At 40.1% G+C, this 24,720-nt stretch overlaps 1 protein-coding gene across 1 annotated transcript in view; it reads right to left on the bottom strand.

Moving 5' to 3' along the window:
- Positions 1-22,188, bottom strand: part of atp8b1 (ATPase phospholipid transporting 8B1) — a 34,142-nt gene extending 11,954 nt beyond the window's left edge. The window contains exons 1-10 of the mRNA XM_061060751.1: positions 21,909-22,188; positions 9,011-9,195; positions 8,604-8,701; positions 5,839-5,952; positions 5,660-5,758; positions 5,308-5,369; positions 4,409-4,481; positions 3,743-3,813; positions 1,504-1,586; positions 653-811 (exon numbers count right to left, since the gene is read on the bottom strand). Coding sequence (XP_060916734.1) covers positions 653-811; positions 1,504-1,586; positions 3,743-3,813; positions 4,409-4,481; positions 5,308-5,369; positions 5,660-5,758; positions 5,839-5,952; positions 8,604-8,701; positions 9,011-9,176 — 925 coding nt within the window. The 5' untranslated portion in view covers positions 9,177-9,195; positions 21,909-22,188. The remainder of the gene's footprint in view (positions 1-652; positions 812-1,503; positions 1,587-3,742; positions 3,814-4,408; positions 4,482-5,307; positions 5,370-5,659; positions 5,759-5,838; positions 5,953-8,603; positions 8,702-9,010; positions 9,196-21,908) is intronic.
- Between the last annotated feature and the right edge of the window lie 2,532 nt (positions 22,189-24,720).

Here is a 24,720-nt window from a genome sequence, read left to right as displayed (position 1 = left end):
ACACAAGCAAACCGAGTTTTACACCAGTAAGAAATGAGGGTTGATGAAGACGGCATTGGATAACTTTTATTATAACTTTCTAGAAATGTACAAAATGCTGACAAAAAGTCACAAAGACTTAAAAGAGAGAAGTCTTCAGATGTTTTCTTCTGAAGCACCAACAACATATATATTCCAAAAACACTGATTTCAGATGATAACTATAACGATTATTTAAATAATATAATACAATCTCTCACTGGAGAAGTTTAAGGTGGAGAATTTGGGGCATTTTTTGTTGCTTTATTTAAATTATGGGGATTTTATTTTTTAAATCAGGGGACGTCACCTGATCTACTCTATTCAATGTAAAGAGAGACTTAAAATAGACGTCCAAGGAGCGTCGGAGAGCAAGGCCGTTATGTAATGCACCCTACATATACAGATACACATACAGAGGCTTCATTCTAGTAGCGGGCGACCCCGGTTCAACTCCGACCCATCTATCATCTCCTACAATAAGGCCATCAAAGCCCAAAATATAATCTTAAAAATGGAAAATTACAGCTGTACATTGCCAACCAGGAAGATCATCTTTGCACTGTCAGAACAAAAACAATCTTTTCTCTAGTAATACGTTCTGCAGCGGTCCTATGTTGTTCAGAGTGCAAACCTGCAAAGATGACGAGTCCGTGACAATGCTCCGTGTTCCTGATCTTGCAGCCTCGGAGCAGCATGTTGTCGAGGTCCAGAGGGTAACGCTCCCTGTCCCACAGCATCGTCCCCACGAACTTGTCCAGGCGATTGTTCGGCTCCTCGCACTCGATCAGAGCTTCAGGAGAGGAGAAAGGGAACGTTAGAACTTTTCATCATGTACATTAAAAAAGGAAACCGTTTCTGTGAGTGTTGAGTTTGTTCTGTGAGCTTTTTTTAGTTGTTTATTGTTTATTTGTCTGTAGTGTATGTTTGACCCTAACCCGGGGACGCAGAGTTGGCCTGCTTCTGTTGAACTGGCAGGTGCCAAACACTCGCAGTAGTGCTAGCGTGCATTAGCTTGCAGTGTAGGTACAAGCAGTAAACGTACACATTACATCCTGCAGGGGGCGTTCACTTCTCCGGGCGATGAGCCTTGATATTTAAAAGCTGCAACAAACCTTTCTACTGACTCCACCTTTAAAATGAATATCCCTTTCCATTCAGTTTTTTTAGCCTGTAGTTTTTCATCTGGTAATAATGTTTTTTCATTTTTTATCTATAACAAACTGTTCTTATCTATTTGCAGTAGGCAGCTCAGGGAGATGCTTCACTGTTTCGTTTGTCTTACACATTAGCAATAAAGACCTGATCTGGAATTCTCCAAATATGTTTTTTTTTTGGTATAAATTGAAACAGTTTTATAAAATATGAATATTTTAAAACAGAAACCCTTTTTATCTTTAGGCCTTTATAATTTGTGCCTGAGTGGTGAAAAGTGAGTTAAGATTCTCCAAACAAACTTTTCTTGTAAGTTTGAAATATTCTCACCATTAAACTCAGCCAGCTGTCGTTCATGCTGCAGCCTCTCGTCAGTCACTCTCAGTCCCATCTTAAACTTCAGGTTCGTCTCTCTGCAGAGGAAAGACAAGAACAAACCCACAGGACTGACAACCAAATCCAAAGGAGACTAAATAAGGGCGCACTCAGACTGCGCAATCTGTACCATGACCAATCATGTTTGACCCTCAGAGTCCAGTTTGTTTGACGAATTGAGTGTGAGTGCTCCGTTCCTACTTCCTTAGCCCTGGTAGGTTGAAAGAGAAGTGCTTTGGCCCGGTACAGATGCTCATGCACGTGCACAAGCACGGGTACACAATGTGGACGTGAAGTATAATCGATCCCTCCCTGAATTTACGAGAAATCCCGGAGAGTTATAACTGTATCTGACTTAAATGTCTCAAAATAAGACACAAAGTCAGTAAAGTAGCGGCCATGTTTCTGTGTTGTTCTCCGATGTGCGGACGTATTACAACCTTATGTACAACAGATAACCGTGCTCAGCCCGGTTAGTCCTGGAGCAGAGTGAGTGCACGCCAGCGCTGGAATGGAGAGGCAGGGCAATTATGCTTCAGCGGGGCACGGAGCAACCGAGCCTAGTGTGAGTGCGCCCTAAGAGTTTAACAAATTCAAATACATAAGAGTCTGGATTTAGAAAAATCCTTTTGGAAAATTATCATTTCAAAAGTAAGATTTCTAACACGTTATGGATAAGTTAGTCAATCCATCATTCTTTATTTGTGTAGCACCAATTCATAAAGAATGTTCTCAAGACACTTTACAAAAAGCCAGTGAAAGACTTACACTGTGTTATGTTGGACACAAAGTTGCTCCATCATGAGCACTAACCAATATTTAGCAAAGATACAGTGGCAAGGAAAAATATCCTTTTAAGAGGCAGAAACCTCGAGCAGAACCAGACTCATGATGAACAGGCTTCTGCCAAAATGGCGCCGGGCAGTAAGTAAAAGCGAATGTGTTAAAAGCGTATAAATCAGACTGTGAACACAGCAGGTGATATTGAATTCTGTTTCAGTTTAGCTGCAACAAAATAAATACGTTCATTATTATTCCTGTTTGATTTAAAGGCGTTCCTCATTTATCGCTTTAACACACGCCACATGGACGAGTTCTGCTGCAGAGGCCGTTTAGCTCTTTACACATTTACTTTCTGCTGATCGATGAGTAAGATGTTGACCGACCTCGTGAGAAACCACAGAGCAAACAAAAACTTATCAGAGCAAATAACATAAATCCTGAATCGCCCTGTAGCAGATAGAGTCTATCATATAATGTGGACATTTATCCTTATGGTCATTTAAAGGGGAATTCTCAGTCCTTGTCTTCCTCATAAGCATGACATCATCATTAACATTGTCTCTCATATCACATTGTACTCTGCCTTGTGATGAATGCTATGATTAATCTTTTGTTGTTGCATTTGTCCTATGAGGAAACAAAGTTTAATAAGGTCACGATAATGGACTGTATTTATTCTGTCTCTGGGCCTCCTCCTTTTTCACCATCTCATGCTGGAGAGATCAGAGGTCCGTTTACAAACGCCTGTATTAAACTATCAGAAAGACAACTGTTGGCTCGGTGTTGTACTTCAAACATATCTCCAGAACAGTCATGAATCAAATTGTCTTGTAAAAGGAGACACACACGCCCCGACTTAATCCTGTGATCTGCTTTCCTGTCCACTTCTCTTCTTAATTCAATCAAAAGATTTAAAAGGGGACATATTATGAAAAATCCACTTGTACAGTGTTTTTGAACATATATTTGGGTAACCTGAGTGTCTACTGACCCACAAAATGTGAAATAAACCCATCCAGTCCTTTGTTTGTGGTCTGAATAAGTCTGACAACACAGAGAAAAATGCTCTATTTTGTGCTCTCCTTGTGATGTCACAGTGGGATTCTGGTTTAAAAAAAAAATCCCCTCCCCTCCCCTGATATCTCCACCCATAGACTCCACCTCCAGCCTGGAGCAAAACTTTTCAGCAGGTCTGCCATTTTTATTCTCGTTAGTGAAGGAGTGATGTCTACCGGGAAAACTCGGGGGGGGGGGAGCGTTCTGAGAGAGCTGGTTTATACAGGGTCACAAACCTCCTCTGGTGCTTGATTCATGTTATATTTTGACCACAGCACAGATGTTTCATTTAGACTATGTCCTCTTTAAAGTACTTCTCTAGGTGGTATTGAGATTCTTTAAAGAGATGTCTTACCCGTCGAGTTCGGCTGTTTCTACGTAGCACAAGCTGTTTGGGTCAGAGCTTGATAACAACAGGATGTCAGCCTGAAGAACAGAAAAACATTTGCATCAGAAAAAATATGATATTCAATAAGCACATCTGACCAAACATCGGATTCTGGTGTATTTCTGTCCTGCTTTAGATATGTCTTTGATTCACAGCTACCCATTTAAAAAAAAAAAATGGAATCTAAATATTTAAAGCAAATTGTTTTTATGGTCTCAAACAAAAATAATTTGGCCTTATATTTTATATAATTTGCTGTCTGGGCTTATCAGAGTATAGTAAGTTAGTTAATAGTTTGTAATTGGATTTTAGCATAGCCTTGGATTTCATCAAACTTCAAACGTCAGAATATTTCAGTTCAGAGTTAACGTCTTCGCTTCACTTGTTCATTTTGCTGAAATACACTAACCCATTTATTGACTTTGTGAGATCCTTAGTATTAAACTTGAGGTACTATGATGTAAAAAAGTTTACTTAACAGGAAACTGAAAACAGATGTGCAGCGATGGTGGACAATGTTATTGCTAGCTTGATATACAGCAATACGGGAACTGTTTGATATTTTCTGCGTTACCATCATGAACACATGCAGGAGATCAAACATGCAACAGTCAGTCAGGTTTAATCACTTACCGGGATGAAGTCGTTCTTCCTTAGGTGGACCACATCTCCAACCTGGATGTCCCTCCACTTCGATTCTTGAAACCTGCAGCAGAAATCCAACCAGAGTTTTAAATATGTAATTTGATAATTTTAACGATATACACAGACATTAAAGTTGTACAGTAATACACCTCATATAGAGCCCATAGTATGCTGAGTGTTAAAGCACATTATCTATACTGTATGTTTGTAATGAATGGTTTTAAAAGATTTTCTATCTTTTAGTAGATAAATCAGGAAAAAAGACCAGCTAGCTTACTGACATTGACATAATTTTTCAAAAGTATTATTTAAAGGAAGAATGAGCGACTTTTTGATCCAGTAGTCGCCCTTGAGCACCAACATGAAACCAAAACAAACGGCTGTTTGGCGACACCTCCGCTATTCTGAATCCTCCGCTCTTCTCCAGCAACACACCTCCAACCCCTCTCCACTCGCGTTTGCAAGAAGGAGTTTAGCACAAGCAATGGACAAAATTGTCATCGGCTCGAGCTGCAATCGCTTGTATCCGGCATTGTTGTGTTAGCATGCTAATGTTAGCGATCTTTAGTTAGCTCGTAGCTTCACATTGCACATAAATTGACACAGAATGATCTTGATCTAAAAACACTTAAGTGAAATACAAATAAGCAAGTATGTAATTCTTCTTTTCTGCAGTCCTTGACTAAAACAGCTTTCATACACAAGGGCAGGAGCTGGCCGTCCCGTCCATGTAAACATGATGTAAACACGGCTCTGACAACAACACAGCCAGCAGGACTCGCGCCTCTCACTCATTGTCAACAGTCATGACTCAGGAGACTCAGGAGACAGAGGATAAACTTGATTTCTATTAACAAATCAAAGCTAATAACAAAGTGACTTCTGACCTTCCATCTAGCAGGACCTCAGACTTCCTGTTGTTGATCTCTTTATCCATCTTATGTCGCGCCTGAAAGAAAATAAAACTCAATCAGAATATTACTTCATGTATTTTTCGATGACAATATCCAATGATTTGACTTTCCTGTCTTGTCGTTGAACATTAAAAAGTTTCAAATTAGTGTAAAAATATCTCAAACAACATCATCTGAGTCAGCCTTAAAAAATATAGAAACTTTGTAAGGCTACGTGCAGACGTTAGATAAAACGGACTGGTTTAACATTAATGTAGCAGTCCTGTTGATGAAAGACTCTCTGAAACAAAATCAAAACCTGATCTTGTGTGTGAGCCTCTCTTACCAGATCGTCCACCAGGTCTTTGATGGCGGTGACTCCGAGCACCACGACCAGAGGAATCAGAGTGGTGTACCAGGGCAGAGTGGTAATATCTGGAATAATCTGACAAACAAAAACAAATGTCAGTTTCTGGTTTAATGTTCATTTTAAAACAGTTTTTTTTTTGTCTTTCTTTGGCGTACCTGTAAGATTAATAGTGCCAGAAAGTAAAGGTTGGCCACTCTCTTGAACTGCTCGTACAGGTTGAGGGGGATGAAGGTGAGGACGTTGTACTTGTACGTCTTGATGGCGTTTCCCTGAAGAGAAACACAAAGCAAACAGCGATCAGTATAAAGTCAGTTAGCATTTTTTAACCTCAGAAAATGTGCGTCCTTTGGGGGATTTCAGTGTTTGCATAAATGGAAATCAACTACACGGTCATTTGAATTACAACTCAACTTTACACATGATGTCACCTTCTTTCTGATGGACCATCATAGAAAATAAAACTGATGATGTCATAGTGAAGGATTGGGTGCTGACCAGGCAGGTTGGGTTTAATGAAGACAACTGAGGTACAAAGAGAGGATTTGTGGGATCCAATATTTTGACCGTCATTTATGCTAAAAACCTCTAACCTGGATTGCAAGCACTCCAATTAGGATAATTTTTCATTTCAACACTGGACAATGTCTAGAAATAGTCAGCAAGGGGTTTTCCAAGTGAGACTTTTTCTCAAATGCTAGATTTGCTAACGTTAGCATCTAAGCTCAGGTTTCTCTTTGGCGTTTTCATTAAAAAAAGACGAAGATATTATAAACAACATAAGACACAGTAGCCTCAGAGGGGGGCGGTTTATCCTGAATCTGTAAGTGCCCATCTGTTGTCAGGGGTGTCAGGAGTGATGGGGTGCTGTATTTCAGCCAAGGTCAACCCTCTGATCTCCGTCCATTTTTCTTCCAAAACCGCTGAAAACCATGTTTAAACCATTGTGTACAATATATTTTGAGGTTGTAGTAACATTCTCCTTTATTGTAACTGAACTAGTTGGATGGTGTAGGTGTTGGTTTACTTGTTTATTTGAGTTTCTCTTCTGAAAACTGAGAACCAGTTTCAAATCTAGTCTGAGTCCTAGTTAACCATGCAGGCACTGACCCAGTTTGTATGTCTGTCAGTAACGAGACAGAGCTGCATTTCATTATAGATAACCATCTGATTAGATAAAGACCAATTCAGCGGCAGGACAATCACAAGCATGGCTAAAAACATTCATTACCCTTTCCTCCTCTCTCTGAGAGCCCTGTTAGTTCTAGGACTCTTTGAGTTGTTTCTAAAATGTTCTGGTTTCAGTCCCACAGAGTCTCACTGATGTGTCCAATGTGTCTATTAGTGAGATACAGGTCGGCTTGGTTGATCAGGTTTCTGCCTCCACAAAGACTGACGACACAAAGCTTCACTCAAAAGACACTCCTCTGTTCACCAGCTGCTCAAAAACACAATGTCACACCAGCGAGTCTGAGCATTTCAGCTATGAGCTGGTACTTAAAAACACAAAAGTACTACAAGATCTAAAGGTTTCATTTGAAGGGTAGGCTAATGTAAGAACTGGGCTAAAAATATAGTCTGAAAATGTTCAGAAACGAAGTAAAGCCAAAGTCTAATGTGAGCTATGAAAGCTTTACGATAAATCAAGTACAGCACTTCACATTCATTTACATGCTTCAGCTTTATCTTATCATACATCTACATCTCATGTAAAAAGCATTGTGTAAAACATGACCGTGCTGTCAGAGTGAAATAACTCATTAGACTGGAAAATATGTCCCCTCAGATACTCAGGGAGCTACATCAGAGTCAGTAATGACTCAGCAGAAACAGAGAGGTGACGTTAGGAGGAATATAAGGAATGAGGAAAACTAACAAAGTAACAACACAGCTGTTCTCTTCACAGTGATGTATCTCACTGGTACATAAACCTGGGATTTACATTTTAAACCCACTTTTTATTGTGAGTTAATTAAAATAACGTAATCAGCCTGGCGTTCCCCTTTGCTCACATTCTGCAACATTATAACATCTAACACGCTTATGCAGATGACACAACACTTTATAACAGTGTCAACGCATGACCATTACATTTGCTTAAAAAGTGAATTGACAGGGCACAAGATAGCCTAGCAGTTATGTCGTCAACCCAATGTATAGACGGTATAGTCCACGTAGCAGCAGCCATGGGTTCAAATCCCACCTCGAACCTTTACTGCATGTCATCCCCCACTCTCTCCTCCCAACATTTGTCTCTCTTCGGCTGTTCTACCCAATAAAAGGCAAAATGGCCCAAAAATATCTAAAAATAAAATTCAGACTAACCAACTAGTCTACATGTAAGTCAACTCTCAGAAAACAGTCAAAATTGAGCACAATTTATGTCTGTGGGTAAACATTGTAATTTGGTTTGGCAAGCTAACATTAGCAGTGTTAACACCACCAGTCTTCAGGCCCTCCCTGCAGGTTAAAATCCACATGACCGTGCTACATGTGGTTACATATTGCTCCTGTAGATATGCCAGTTTAACCTGACACAGCTTGCATACATTTTTATCGAAATTTTCTAGATCAAAACACCCTCCAGCCTGCTTCTCTGAGACGCTATCAGTTCACTCTGTTTACATCCAGGCAGTACAGCCAGAAGGCCCATTAACTGGAGCTATGGCTACAGCCACATCTAGTGGTTGTTGGACAGCTTGAGCACAATATTTGAAAAGAAATTGAAGGAATGACAGCCTTGGAAATAGTTCAATAATGATTTGAAAACTGGCTCATTTAAAACATACGACACACACACTCCTTCACTATTTGTCCAAGGTGTGTCAGTCATGCTAAGCTCTGCTCAGGATTGGTTGGATCTGCAGGAATAGATGATGTGGGCTCTTTGAAATAGGCAGTTTAATGTCAACTGTTAACTTACAGAGTATCTGCTCTTCTTAAGGCAGAGGAAGACTTTTTTCTGAAACTCTGGCAGGTGGTGGTAAGGTCGGTCGTTGGCTTTCACCTTCCAGCCCATCTCTGAAAAAGAAATCATATTTCAAACACTTCAAATTTAAGATGTAACACACACTGATTGACAATGTATAATGTCAATCAGACCATCTGTGACTGTTGCAACATTAAGCCACGCTAGCAGTTTCCATTCACTTCCAGTCTTTGTGCTAAGCTAGACTAGACCTCTCTGTGTTGGATGCACTGAAATGAAAAAGACAGATCTCCATCTTCTCATTGGACTGTTGAAAAGTCGACTACGACATGGGGTTTCCCAAAATAAAATCAACAGAGAGATAAGAGAACATTTTAACTCGTACATCTTTATTAACTCACCACTGGGTTTGGCTTCCACCGGGGGTTGTGGGGCTCCTGGCGGCGCCTCTGGTTCCTCCTCTTCAGAGCTAGCGTCCAGCTCGTCGTCCGTCTCATCGTCACTGTACGGCATGACCTCATCGTCAGGATCCAGGGACCCACTGGAGCTTACTCGGCGCCTACTCATCTTGGCGCCTCAAGTATCTCTGGAAAAAGTTTAAGAAAGAGTTTGAGTTTACAAGTAAATTTTAATTAATTTTTTTTTCAAATCAATAAACAGAAGGATTGAAGATCGGACCCTGACTATAACATAAAACCAGCCTCAGACTCTGACAGGTGGAAAACTGAAGTCAAGTTGATTGCCAATGGAAAGATAAATATAGAAGGCTACCAGCAAACACACTGGCATCAAGTCCAACAGGTTTGACAAGAACAAAACATGACTTGGAACTTCAAAGAAAACTGGAAATGTCCTGCGAGAGGCGTCCATCAAGGAGGAGCACAGAACGAAAAAGTAATCAGACGAATAAGGGAAGACCATCATTTCTAGCCGTTTATACATTAAAGTTATAAAGTCAGGTTAATCTGCACACACTCATGGGTTACTTACACTCGTAAATAGGTTAAACATATTGTGCCACAAAGATTCTCCTTGTCATCAGTACAGAAAACAGAGGGTAATAAAACTGTATTTGAAGGCTTACTGATTTGACAGGACTGTTTCTGACAAACCTCCAGAAGTAACACGGACGATGCATGTGTGATGATGACGTTGCAGAGTGTGTCTTTGCATGTTTAAGTGTCATGTTAAAAAAGAATATGCAGGAATTTGACCACACCCTGTCCTCAGGATTCACTACAATCAGACGGTCCACATGAGCCTTTTTTAAAGCTGCATCATCGTCTATTTTTAGAAGAAAGACCTGACATGTCAGTGTGGGAACTGAACCTGGGGTCTGGTGTTTAAGTATAGGACCAAGTTAACACCTCTACATGTAAATGCAGAGGACGCATCACCATGGAAACCTTTCATCAGGTTTCCCAACATTTTTAAAATCAGGGTTAGGATGGCTTGAAAAGCCGGATGAACCACTGACAAATGACTCTTCAGATTTTTTATGATTGGTTGTATCCAGATAGCAGATTCCACTGTGTGAAAGGATTTGAAAACAATTAAATGAGTCACACGTTACACAGGGTGACATGTCATGTTTTTCACTGCCACTGTGAAGACACACACAGTAGTTTATTAATTTATGTATCATCGTACCGCGTGGGAACGATGGTTTACCAGTGGTTTCATTTTTTTTTCCATAAATCAGTCCTCAATTATCTTTTTAATTCAAGATACTAATTGTTATATTTCCAATATTTCTGTTACCAAAAACAACCCAATCAAAGGGGTCCAACGTACTGTCAGCCATACTGTCAGTCTGATCTACACACCACCAACAAAAACAACAACAACAACCTTGTAAGTGAAAAAATCCTTTGTGATGTTCTGGATTCAGGCAACTGTTGGCTAAATGGGTCCTGCAAAATATTCAATATATTCAAATAAAAAAAGGTTGAAAATGAATGCATGTTTTAAGGCTCTGCTTAGCTGTCATTGGCCTCGGTGTTGTTTTTATAAAGTTGCATTGCTGCTACATTTCAGTCACAAATCCATTTTCCAGATTTTTGTTGATCATTTCCTTTAATAACCAGTCTCTTGCAGATATGAACAACTTTAACCAAAATTAACTTGAAGATCCTCAGACCCCGGAATAGATGACTGGTTTTGAAGATATTAACTTTTTAGCTTCCCAGATGTTCGATGATCGTTTCGATTATGTTTCAGTCCTGACAGATAAGACATCAAATCCTCTGTTTCACTGGAAATCACTGCAACTTCTCCCTGACAGCTCTGGGTTAGCAAGAGCCAAGATTAGGTTGGCACCTTATACTTCCCTTATCTTAAAGTTTAATGATGTGGAGGAGTTGGTTAGCACCGCTGATGAGGTTCATTAGTCCTGTATCCAAGACCAAACAAGACTTTAAAGTGCGGAATGGACAGGAAGACTGTAGGACTCAAGGAGGGAAGGTAGAGTTACATTCATTGCCAAATATTTTCACCTCTAAATATAGTTTGTGTTTTTTGTATGGGCGGCTCCCTGACTTCAGAAATGTTGTGTCCAAGACTCCATGGGTGGAAAACACACTTGCTCTAAGTTGTGAGTAAACTGCCAGAGCAACATATCCAATGAGACCAGCACAGAGGAAACTAAAGTATGTGATCCGTCTTCATTTAAAGAAACTGTGGTTTGACTGAAGGAGCTCTGCATCGTCATCGTACAAGTCTGCACATGAATCAGAGTGAGGAGGGGGAGCACATATAGAAACAAGAATAGGAGAGAAAGGTTTGTTTTAACAACTGACACACTCAGAATGTTATTCTAAGAGTCTGACAACATTACAGAGAGGAAAGAAATGTCCCTCCAGACATCAACCTTTATGTAGAGAGTTAAATGCTCTTTGTTAAACACAATGGCCCCTACATTGCTCTCTTCAAATCCACAAACCTCTATTGACAGAAGGTGTCATTAACTGTTTCCACAGCTCAGATGGAGATGATTATACATGCCTTCATTTATTCCCGTAACTCACTTTTTACCTTTCTTAACAAAACATCTCTTAACCTTTTACAATCAGTAAAAATGCTGCAGCCGGACTATCAACCAGGTCCTCCAAAAGGTCACATACAATACCAGTTCTGTTTTCTTGACACTGGCTTCCTTTCAATTTTATAATACAATTCAAGATTCTTGTTTTGATTTTAAAGCCCTGCATGGACAGTCACAGGTCTACGTCCCAGAACTTTGACAACCTTACACTCCCAGCAGATCTCTGAGGTCTTCTGATCAGGGTTTGCTGGCCTGGTAGTCACACACACCAGACTCAAGAACCAAGGGAGACTGTGCATTTGAGGATGTAGCTCCAACACTTTAGAACGCTATGACTCTCGGTCTAAGATTTGTGGGCACTGTTGACTCTTTTAAAAAGCAGCTAACCGTTCAGAACATGGTTGCTGCTGGTGAACTCCTACCTGGAACTATCCGTCTTATTTGTATCACTTAGGGTTAGGCTAATCAAATACAACTAAAATAACATACAAATACCAACAAACACACAAAAGAATACCACAGCAGGCAGCAGCAGATCAGCAACTCCCTGAGGCAGAACCGGTATTTCTGTCAATGGAGCCTGGTGGCTGCGGATGGAGAAATGAAACTGAAGTTTCTGGTTTAAAAATATGATCCCTTTTCTAATTTTCTCAAGCAAGAAGGTCTTTCTCTGTGTGGATTCTTTCCAGAAGGTTTAAATAACAGGCTAAGACTGTCAGTGACAAAAACGGGAACGTTTAATGGTCATAATTGGGCGGATTTGCAATGAAGTTTAAGTTGCTGCCTGAAGAGTTGGATTTAGCAACCTACTTAAGCAATTGTAAAAAAAAAATATTTGTACCTACTCTACAAGTCATTAAGACCCCAAATATATTTGGCATGGTTGAGAAAAAAAGAATCCTCCTTGAATGCTAGTTCTGATGTAACAATTAGAAGTTATTCTCCAGGGGGCGCCGGATAGCTTAGCGGTTATGTAACGCGCCCCATGTACAGAGGCTATAGTCCTCATTGCAGCGACCATGGGGTCAAATCAGACTGTGTCGTCCCAACCACCATCACCACCATCATCATCGGACTGTGTTGTCACCAAAACCACCGCCGTCCTCATTATTGCATGGCCTGCTCCGATCTCCACCTCAGCAGCAAGTAAGTGTGGACAACAGGAAAGCAAGGAATACAAAGGAGAAATCCTTCCTGCAAACTATCCCATTTGCTCTTTTGGAAAGCGTCTCCAGATAACAGTTGTTATAAATTGGCGCTTTACAAATAATGATTGATTGAGATCAGACCTCTGCCCTTTGCTGCATTTCATTCCCCTCTCTCTCCTCCCAACATTTCCTGTCACTCTTCACCTGTCCTAATTAATAAAGGTAAGGTTGACTTTCTATTGAACACTAAAACAACTAAAAGTATAATCTAATAGTTCCTTCCATGATGAGGAACTATTTTAAAGTTCCTGTAGAATATTTCACAGGTGTTGAGTCATTTTTCCGGTAACAAGAAAAAAAAAAAACACCTTGACACCTGACGCCCACATCTGAAGATTAATGCTCGTTCAAAGTCCTCATCATGTAGTGAAACAACGAGCCAAACCAAAGGAGTACACAGCCTTTCACAGAAGTGCTGTGTCATACAGGGGAAAAAAATCCTTAAATAAAGTTTTTCGCTGTGCAGGTAGGATGATTGGTGTCACCCTGCCAGCTCTAGAAGAGATTTATAGTGCTAGGCTCCTGTCCCGGTCCCTCAGCGTTATCAGGGACCCTGCGTCTTTTTGTTCCTCTTCCCTCAGGCAGACAGTATCACTATTAAATGTACTTCGTCCCGTCATGCAAATAGTTTCTTCCCTTGCGCTTGTATGATTAACTGGTATGTTTCTCGTGTCCTTACTGTCTCTCTTCCTCCTTTTTATTTATATTGCTTGTTTTTTTAAACTTACTGTCCTGTGTCTTTGTCCAATTGTACTGTCTACCTCTTGCACATGTTTTCCAATGTGGTTTTTATGCTGCAAATGGCAAAAAAAAAACTGAACTGAACTTCTCACTGGTTTGTTTTGTCTCTTCTTTGTTAGATTCATGGTGGATTCAAATTAAAATCGGTTACTCATTTTCCCCCCAACACATTTTGCATCTTGTTCCTAATTTGTATTTGTCTATTAGAGCTTCTAATGATGCATTGTCTGTTTGTATTAAGATAAAAACCACAGCTCTGAGCACAGGTTTGAATCACCAGTCTGCTCAGCTGTGAAGCTCTGTTTTAAGGTCACATCGAAGAACTAGTGGAGACAAAGGCCGACTGTGGCGTCGCCTCATGACGCCTTTTGTCCTAGCCAAAAAGTTGCACTTGAACACACCGCAAAGACTCCAGCCAACAGCCAACCACCACGTAGATGAATTATTCATTTCTGTCAGGACCTAAAGACGATTTAGACCAAAAACTTAAAAAGTGTATCTGGAGAAAATGACCAACCCTTTCATGTTGAATTTCCACATATTGTATCTTAAAGGATTAAACTGTTGAAGAAGTAAAACACATCAAGTTTTTACTGTTCAGGGAAAATATTAAAGTGAATAAAGTTGCAACTTTGACAAGAAACAAATATTCATGTACATGATGTCTGAAAGAGCCTCATTAAAAAGAGTCAAATTCAGTCGTTTCCCCCCAGAGAACATTCACAGACATCAACCAATCAGATAACAATCAGGGCTGCGAGCCCTCGCTCATCTCTGGAAACCAGTTTTGGTGCCTGGCCCATGGCGTTGTTATGTAAAGAGCAGAGAAGGGGGAAGGGTTTGACGGAGTGGGAGAACATACCTGAGCGACGACTGTGAAACCTGAGTGGGAGGAGGAGGTTCAGCGCTCGCTCAGGTGTGGAGGAGGATTCAGACCAACTAAACTGTTTCTCTATCAGGAACCAAAACACTGAAAACATAGATCTGTGGAAATATATATCAGTTCAGTCTTTTATTTCCTCTGTCAGCTCTGACACTCTGTGAATCATGTGTGGAAGTATTTCCAATGAGATCTTTAAATGTTAACCTTTTGGTCAAACTTTCTGAATGATAAATCGACTTAAGCTATTTTACTGCTCTTCTAGTCTTCTGACTGCTTAAAGTGCTTTTACACCGCAGGTCACACCTACACATTCACATCTATTCACACCCTGATGGTAGAGGCTGCTATGTAAAGAGTCCATCAGTATTAACTAATCCCATTCAAACACATTCACAAGCGATGTGAGAGAAAGCACTGCCTCACTTTGGTACTGATGTATTTGCGTTATTTAGACAGCATGCAGCAGTTTGTGAATTAAAAACAAGAAATCAACCAACTAAACTTCTGGCACTGTGACATCCTTCATAAGAATTTTTTTTGAGTGCATGTTTTTGTTCACAAATAAATACAAATATATTTGAGTTGTTATCTTTCAGCTTTTTATGATCATTTAGTTTACATGGCAGTGGTCCAGTCACAGATGTAATGCCTCCAAATTTTGTAGGAAGCTTCTTTCAATGACATGCAAAAGTCCAGAACAAATGCAGAGACTTAGGGCGCACTCACAATAGGCAAAGCTATCCTGTACCGTGCTTAAGCACGATTGTATTATTATTTTCACATTTGATTTCAGCTTTTGTGTTCTCAGCACCCCAGCAAAGAGGATCGAAGAATATCCTCTCAGAAAAGGTCTATATTCCAGCCAACAACGACTAATCTCATTATTGATATTCGATTCATTTTTCACCCCTAAAATAAGTTTCGGTCCTCGCCTCAAGACTCCCAACAGTCAGGAACAGAAACAAGCAGACACATGTCAAAAAATCTGAGTCATTTTCTCACCAGAAAACAGTAGCTCTTTGCAAAACATCTGAGAGGTAAATACGAGGAATTTCCCAATTAAGATAAATCCCTTTTCAATATGAAAACAGGCAGAGGAAATAAAAGAAAAACCCACACAGCCAAAAATGCTGTTTCCAAAGTTTAGTATATTTCCAGATGCTACTGAATTAATGAAGCATAAAACCAACTATTTTTTTTATTCTTTATAAAAAAAGAAACAAGGAAATGCTTAAATCTTCCCAAAGATCCAGTGCAAAGGCTGGAGGAACATTAATTTAATAAATTAAAATTAAATTAATTTTTAATAAATTAAAACCCACCAAATATGATTTCTACTTTTCGACGTCTGGGATGAAACGTTTAACCAAATTTGCATAAAAAGGAGAGAATATATTTAAGAGTGTGCCAAAAATAAAAACATCTTAATGTCCAGAAATTATAATACTGACATACCCATTAGAAGCAACAGCTGAAAAGTTAAAGTTCTTTATTTTATTTATGATGTTCTGGGTGAGTTCCTGATGTGACAGAGATCTGGACCACAGCAGGAGAAGGTTTTGGTGTCAGTTACTGAGGCGACCAGGCCGGGCGAGAAAAGATGCTATCAGTAAGCAGGAGTCGGGTTTCTGCAGCACCTGAGGGGAAACCCCTCTGAGCCGATCTCTGTAATCAACAGGTGAGGAACAAAAAAGAAAAGGAACAACAGCAGTCTGTTCTCTGCTGGATTCACAATGATACAATGACTCTGCAACACGAGCAACATAAACCAGCTCTCCTCCACTCTGCTCTGCTCTCAATAACATCACCTTCTGCACCAGTGAGTGGAGATTCACCTGCTCGTATTTAGTGCATGCATTCAGAACAAGCTGCATTCACGTCAGCGTTTCCCACACAGACCATACTCTGGCAGGCCACCTCTGTATATTTATGTGCGCCCAAGTAGCCTATATCCCCCCCCCCCCCCCCTTTACCCTCATCCACTACAAATAGTCACTTATTTGCTTCATTGCAATCCCAGTTGCGATATCAATCACTCTTACATGTAAAGAAAAACACATTTAATTCATTGATCGGGGCATAGACTAGCCTATGGTTGCACCATACAACGCAATCTCCTCTCATATCTCTTCCTCATTTATAGCGCTCCACTGTCAGTCACCTTTAACTTTAGTAATCACAAAAGGCAGTGGCACATGAAGGCCAGTGGGAAGGAGGCAGACACTTCACATGGGGAAGTTGGAGCCGCAGTTTTCACTTAAAAGTAAGAAAAAAATTAATATTGTGTGAGAGAATCGTGATCTCAATTCTGAAGGAGAAAAATCATTCACACACAAAATCAAATACATAGAAACACATCATTTTAAGGCAAAGCTCAGTTTGAGGACGTCCTAATTCTACACCAGCAGCAAAAACCATCTGCCCAGAGAGGTGCATTACAAACAAAGTCTGATACAGAAATGGTTTCTCCATGTTTAGAAAAAAGTGGGATCATAACCATTTTAAAATCAGAACTTAAAACCACGTCTCCAGTGCTTTCATTCTTGCACAAAGTTCCTGAAAAACTCAAACAGCTTCATTTTTCACTCTGACTTAAAACTGCGAGCCCTCTAGTATTTCTTCCTCATTCAAGCTCAAGTGAGCTGATGTGAGAACACAGCAGGATATCATCAGGAGAATTGTATGCACATGTTTTCTGTTCGCCAATATGTTCTCCGCTTTTTGGTTGATATTGTGATTCTGTCAAACTACACATATAGCATTAATATAAAAGGCAAATAGTCTCTTTATATCAGGCTCTGTTGCTTCTTCTGCCACTTCCATATCATTCTTTCTCCGTCATGTCTTGCCTCAGGAGGTGACCCGCCACGCCTCCTCTCCAGTCCGGTCTCCCACTGTGAGGTGCGGGTGTGAACAAGTTTCTGCTTTTATATCTATTCTGCATGTGTTCGACACATTCACAATATCTGAATAAGAGTGGAGAAGAACATACTGGCAAACAGAAACAGAAAGAGCAGAGCTGTTTCTCTACATGCATGAGGAGTGCTTTGGTTGCCTGCACACAGTCTACGGTCATGTGTTGCTCTCAGGACATAAATGTCAGCAGAATTTTCCTGAATATAAACTACAGCATTTTCACATCAGCTCACCACAAAAAAACTTTCCAAGAAAATCTTCCAAAGTTTAGTGTAGCAGCAACTGATTGTTTTACCTGCATACACAAAAGCTTGCTGATATGTGATTGGTCAACACTACTCTGACTACAAACATACTAAAGCAGGAAACTAGTAAACTTTAATTACTAACTTCCAGACGCAGGAATACAGATTCTTCAAATTCATTTTCATGTAGAATTAGAAGTTCAAAGAAGCAAAAAAAGAAGTACAAATCGGTTAATAAAGAGAAATGTTTTTTACAGCAGGGCAGCATAACAAAAAGCTAACGACTGGCTCAAGAGATTAAAAGATGATCGCAAAAAATGCGAAACTCAAGGCCTCAAAGGGGCCGTCGACAAACCTATAAACACTCCTATTTACAGTAAGATGCTGACTAAGTTCGATTTCTGACTTACCGATCAAATCATTTCCCGTTGTATTATCCTGCTAATTACTCCACTTAGAGAAGGAGTGTGTGAGTGTTGGCTGTACGTGGAGTTTAATGAAGGTTAATGAGTCAGGTCTTCAGTGTTTTGCTCACAGCTGGAGTCCAGACAATGAAAGCAGACACAGTCAGTCAGTCAGTCCACTGAGACACCTGCAGACAAAACACCCGAGCAAAGGCACCAGCACTGCCAGGAGGAGACGTTCAAATCCTCTCTGGACGTTGTCTTGATTTGACTTTACCTCTGTTAGTTTGCTCTCATTTCATTGTGAAGCAGCAGATATGAAGTTTAACCTCATCTGAAATCTCAATGCATGACACCTTTGTTTACAAAGTGAAATCATGCAGCCCTCCTCCTCCTCCTTTTCCTTCAACAGCACACACATACTCAAATTCTATTTAAATCCTATTTTGCTTATATGGTACATAAAGCTCTGCAGGGCACGGGCCTCGAGTGGAAAATGTTTCCATCAGCCGTGTTTGTGACTGTAAGGTGCCTGTGGTTTTTGTTTGTTATGCTTCAATGTAATTAGCTTTTTTTCAATTTAAACTCTGCAAATAAAGAAATATATACATGTATCCAACATCAGCATTTATCCTTTAGGAGGGAGAGGAAATTAAACTTGTATACCCCTCCCCCTCTCTCATATTTCTTCTATTAACTCGTATATTTTATTCCAACAAATTCTCACATTTGTTTACAACTCATATGCAAACAAGAATCCCCATGCAGGTTCTTTGGCATCCAGAGTGAATAAATAAACAACAATCCCAGTGTATTTACAACCCAAACATCCACCCTGTGTTATAAAAAGAAATAGGAACACTCCTTTAAAACAACACCCCCAACACGACCTTTACTCTTCAATCCACCTGCCAAGAATATATTTTTTTGTATAGTTTTTAAAATTGATTGATACTTGTGCTTTGTTTGAACTCATCACCCAACCCATTCCACGAGTTAAACTAAAACAACAGCATGATCCAGCTCTATTGTTAGTGAGGCTTCATGGCAAACAGCCCAGTGGCTCAAACACAAGTGACTTGGTCGGTTTGCACGATAGACTGTAAAATAAATACAGTCTATGGTTTACACGTTATAGCTCTTTGTTAAGAGCCATACAGGCACCAAAGCAACATGTAAAAACATTTGACTGTCCCTTTAAAACAATAAAGACAAAAAGAGATCCAGTACTCAACGTCTTATATCATCTTAACATTTCAAGCAGCTGCCCTGACGTCTTCACCTCGGCTTCACCTTCAATATATTTGCCTCTGAAATCACAATTCAAATCTTCAGTCGGCGACCTCCATGTTAACCATTTCCATCGGAAGACAAACATTTCCATAATCAAAGGAACCTGCAACGTCTGCAGAAGGAGAGCTTCACTTTGTGTTTGTGGAAAAACACCCGGACTGCTGGAACACATGCGTGCAGGAGGCATCACTGTGTTCACAAACAACACCGGGCACAACTCACAGTGTGCAGGAGGGATGTTTAAAACCACCTGGGAGTGCGACAGGTGATACTGCATCAATAATCTCTGTATGAGTCTTTGTACTAGAAAAGATTGCTTATTCTTTGACCATGAAGTGGCTTGCAAAGGACTTCTAGTTTGCTTTTGAGCAAAGACGACTTAAACAACTCCTAAGATGCTTTCACACACACACAAAACTTCTTTAAGTATTTGTGAGCTGCATTTGTGAATTCATTTAGAAAAATTTGTCATTACACTTTTATCCAAATTTTTTCCAGCCAGCCTTCTAGTAAATTTGCCAAGGGAAGTCAGGTTGACCTGATATGGGAATAGAGAAGAAAATATTCAGGTAAATTCATTGCTAGCAAATGGGAGGGGGTGGTGCTGTTTATATTCTGCAACCGGCCCGCGACAGTCTCCCTATCAAGACTGCCGTTTCGAGGCGTGATATTTACGCCCCTGTGAGGTTTCACCTTCAACATGAATGCTGTGGACGCTTAATGGTCCAACAAAAGGGCGGGGGTGAAGTAATCCCCCATTCAGTTTCTGTACCATCTTCAGAGGTAGTAGCAGAGGCGTTACAGGGTTGAGACGGTTGAAACTTCTCTATGAAAAGTGACTCGATCACCGTGCATGTAATGAAAATACTGCATTCCGTTTTCTGTTAGCCAGTATGTTCTTCTCTGCTCCTTTATGGATATTATGAGGAAGTGGAACTACCTGTTGCATTGATATAAAATAAATAAATCCTCATTATAGTGTAGGACTCGGATTGCTTTGTCTGCCACTTCCACGCTGTTTCTCTGCGTCATGTCTTTCTGCTAAGTTCCCCGTATCATCCGACAGGGTCACACTGACACTCAGCAAGATTTCCAAGGCAGCCTGCTTAACATTTACTAGAAAACTTCAGGAGTGCATGTGAAAATGTCTCTACAGCACAATCCACTTCTTACATGACCCACACATTTACCCTAAATATTTGATGAAGAGTCACCTTTAATTGTTTCTCTTGTTACGTAAACACCAGGCGTACCTCTTTACATTTGCAGGTTTCCACTTAAGCACAACAAATGTCCCGATGAATATCCACAGAATTTAGCATTAACTAAACTTAAATTAACATCCACAAGTGTTTGTGTTGCGTAATTACAATCCACCGTCATCAGTTAGCATGGTGTTCACACGTCATTCATGATAATTACAGTCTGTGAGGAATGTCAAAACTCAGGAACGAGCAGGCGCTCAAATGAAACAATTATTTTAAGCTCCAACTGCACAGATTTGCTTTACATTTTCATCTCTGCATGAAAGCACATTTAAATCTGTAATATTTTTTTATTCAAATGTCTGGTCAATCATATTTGGGATGTTGTACAGTTTTACACTTTGCATCAGTCAACTGTCTTGTGTTAACTCGAGTGGTGTTTCTGGTGAAACTAGTAGTTTTAATGTACGCTTATGTTTAATATACATTATCTGATAACGTTATTTGTACAAAATCTACTTCTGAACATTATCTTGGTTGATTTTCTATGATAACAGTTTGTTTAACATCTTTACACACTGTATTTTTTTTTTTTTTTTTTTTTAAATAAACATTTGGATTTTAAACTTGAAGATTTCTGACGGGCACTCAGCCTTTAACGGAGACGGACTCTGAGTGACATCTCACTCCGATATTATCAAACGAAATGATAAAATGACCTTAGATCACAATGCACCAGCTCCAAGACTATAAAAGGTGGCAGCTATAAAACCCTGCTGCTTCACGAAATCAAATACTGTGGAAAACTGTTCTAATTGAGGGGAACTGACCCACTTTAAAGTTGTTTGTTTTAATGAGATTTTTAAAATATAAATTGCAACATTAAACCCTCGAAAGTTCACCATCGATCGTTTTTTGTTTGTTTTTTACTTTAGCTCTAGTTTATGATAGACAAAGACTACCACACCAATCATAATTTAATCCAAAAGATATGAGCTCTATTTTTACTTCCCACTTTAACTAGCCTTTTAAAACATGCTACATGTCCCTGTGAAGGACTGAGCATTACGTTTTTAAACACTTTAGAGCTGTTGTGATAACACGGATTAGTCAAAAGATTTAAAAAGAGCCAGGACCGTAACAACTGATAAATCTGACAAAAATGTGTAGGAAAAGTGATCGTTTTCAAGCCGAAACTCGGAGCAGCCAGGTCTGCTCAGAGAGAGAAGGCGAGTGGAGCTGCAGCCGCCCAGGTGAGACGTTTACCTGTCGCCTACTTTAACCAACTTTCAAACTTAAAATGTCAAATCTTAACATACAAACACACACAGGTTAACATGTCTAAATTCAAATGGACTTACTCCGTCTCCTTCGCAGTCTGGTATTAAAAGGTGAATCCTGTTGTTGGTCGGTGTCCGTGCGAGTTGTCACCGCACCATGTTTTCCTCTTCTTCCTGCTTGTAGAGAGCTCCTCGGCGGCTCCCCGCCCTTCCTGCCCCCGCTGCCTCACCTGCTCTGCCCCTGCTCCAAACCTGACGGACCGGTCCGACACGTCGAGCGCTTAAAACAACAATAAAAAGCTGAAAAAAACAACAACGCGTGGCATTCGGGGAGGCTGCAGCAGCTGCGGAAGTGAGCGCCTAGGTGCTCTGGTGCTCACGTGACGCACAGGTAAAGGCACGTAATTGAATCCTTAATGAAACCAGGTGGGCTTTACAGAGAAAGGGCAGCCTGCATGTCTAGTGCTGCTTACAAACTTATTTATTTGACATCTTGACCTTTCAATTGTATAACCACTTAATTGTTAAGTTACATTCAATAATTATTCTACAGAAGCCCCCCACCCATAAAGTAAAGATCTCGAGAAAGCCAGTCTGACATTTATAACATTAACTTTTTTTTTTTGTCCTTAAATTGGATGTATATCCACAGGGCATATAAGGCTTCTATATGACATAATAAAGATTAAAAAAACAATTATGGAGATCATAAATGTGTTGTTTGTATTCTTAATATTCTTGAAACTATTTATTGGGCCTCTTTCATTTTACAAATTAAAAAAAAACGAGGACATACAATATCATAAAAGAGATGAAAGTGAAAGCTTAACAGAGTTCTTAAAAGTTGAACAGATTTCTGTCAAGTCCACACATGACTGTTTGGGCTTATTAGATCTCAGGAGGAACTTAAGACATTGTGAAATGTGTGAGAAGACTTTGATTTGTAGAGTTATTTGAATGTTTCAGGTGGTTGTGTTGTTCTCATTAGTGAGTGTAGCACAGCATGTGCCAATTCTCCTGACCTCCTGTGAAGCCTCCAGTTTGATGTCAAATTTTGATTTATGATAATCATTAAGGTAGATTATTCACAACAATAATAATAATGTATCTTTGGCTTGTCTTGACAAATCTGCCGACCACCACCCACTGCTCAGTGGCTCCACAGGAGACAGAGTCAGGAGCACTACATTACTCAATGTGCTCCTCTCTGGCCACCTCACCTGGTCTCACTACGACGTTTACCATGAGAGCTAATGAGAGGATCATATGGGTGTGTCTCCCCTCCATCCAGGACATGTTCCAGTTTCACACTGTACCCAGAGCCTCTTTCATTGTGAAGGACCTTTTCCACCCTTACACATACTGTGTCCCCCTCTTATCAGGCAGGAGGTTAGACATGTATTAATTATCTACTTATTTATTCATTTACTTATTCAGTTTTCTAATTTTTCACACTGTGAAATATTTCAGTGACAATGCATATTATTTACATCACCCATTGTATTCATGCTCAACAATAGCCTATATGTTTCACAGCTAGTTGAAATCATTTGGACCACACCTTGTAGTCTTGGCGGCGCGGCGCTGTGCCATCAATGACGTCATTCTAGACGTCACAGATTTGTCGAACAGAGGTTATGAATAGAGGCTGTTCAGACCATAAAGTAACTCTGGGACCTTGAGTTCCAGGGGTCAGGGCCTGCTCTGGGGAGTTTGCATGTTCTTGCCTTGCAGGCGTGGGTTAATCCGGGTTCTCCGGCTTCCTCCCACAATATCAAAACATGCTCGTTAGATAGGACGGCTAGTTGTTTGGTTGGTCGGATTCGTCGGTCCGTCCGACACAAACATATAGCCTATACGCAGCCGCGCGCGCACACACGTACCCGCACACACACTCGCGCGCACACACAAACAAACAAACAAACAAACATAGTCTATACATACATGTAGGCTAAATTGATATTAACAGAGATAGATAGATTCATTTTGGAGCCATATTGGGCTTTACTTGTTCATTTATCTCTGTTCCAAGGATCCAGGTGTTTGGAGCCAGATGTGTCAATGCATAGATAACAGACAGACAGACAGACAGACAGGACTGAATAACACACAGGAAGTGGCTTTTCATAATTACCTTTCTCTCTGACAAAAGATAAGATATGGAAAGGTATTCTGGTGTTTTGTCTGTTTATATATCACCTCTTAAGAGCACCTACCTACCTACTTACCTATGGGCAACCTATTTACCTACCTCCCCTTCTCTTACTTGATTGACACCAAAATGTTTAAAAGACATCTCCAGACAGTCCACCACAAAAGAAACAGACAGATTTTGTAGTTCTCTAAACTGAACCCATTTCTACAGAAGCCCTTAGCGGACATGTGTCAATACATTTGATATAATTCTGTTTTCCCATAATTACCAGTAACTTTCAGTTGCCCACAGGAGAGAGAGAGTCAGGAGCACTATTAGTCAATGTGCACCTCTATGATGTCTACACCTCCCGGGGAGACTGATGAGAGCCAGTTTACCACCACCCATCCTCTCCACCTTATAGAGGTACAGTGGACAGAGTCCAGGCCAGCTGTATTTATTAACCTTTATTTAACCAGATAAAGAACCCATTGAGATCAGGATCTCTTTCACAAGAGTGACCTGGCCAAGAGGTCAGCAGCACATGTCATAAGAACAGTTACAATTAAGTGACAGTACAGATTAACAACATAGTGTTTTCAATAAAAAAGAAAGTGTAGGAGCTGTGACACAACAATAAAACAACAATTTAAGATTTTAAAAACACAGGCACTGTTCAGTGGTCTCACGATGTCTGTCCCTCAAGATAGAACAGAAAGCTCCAAGTGGAATAAGTTCAGGTAGTTTTAATTCAGTCTG

Source organism: Labrus mixtus, chromosome 17 (genome assembly GCF_963584025.1).
Source record: "Labrus mixtus chromosome 17, fLabMix1.1, whole genome shotgun sequence".
NCBI lineage: Eukaryota > Metazoa > Chordata > Actinopteri > Labriformes > Labridae > Labrus > Labrus mixtus.
This window is presented reverse-complemented; position numbering and strand designations above follow the sequence as displayed.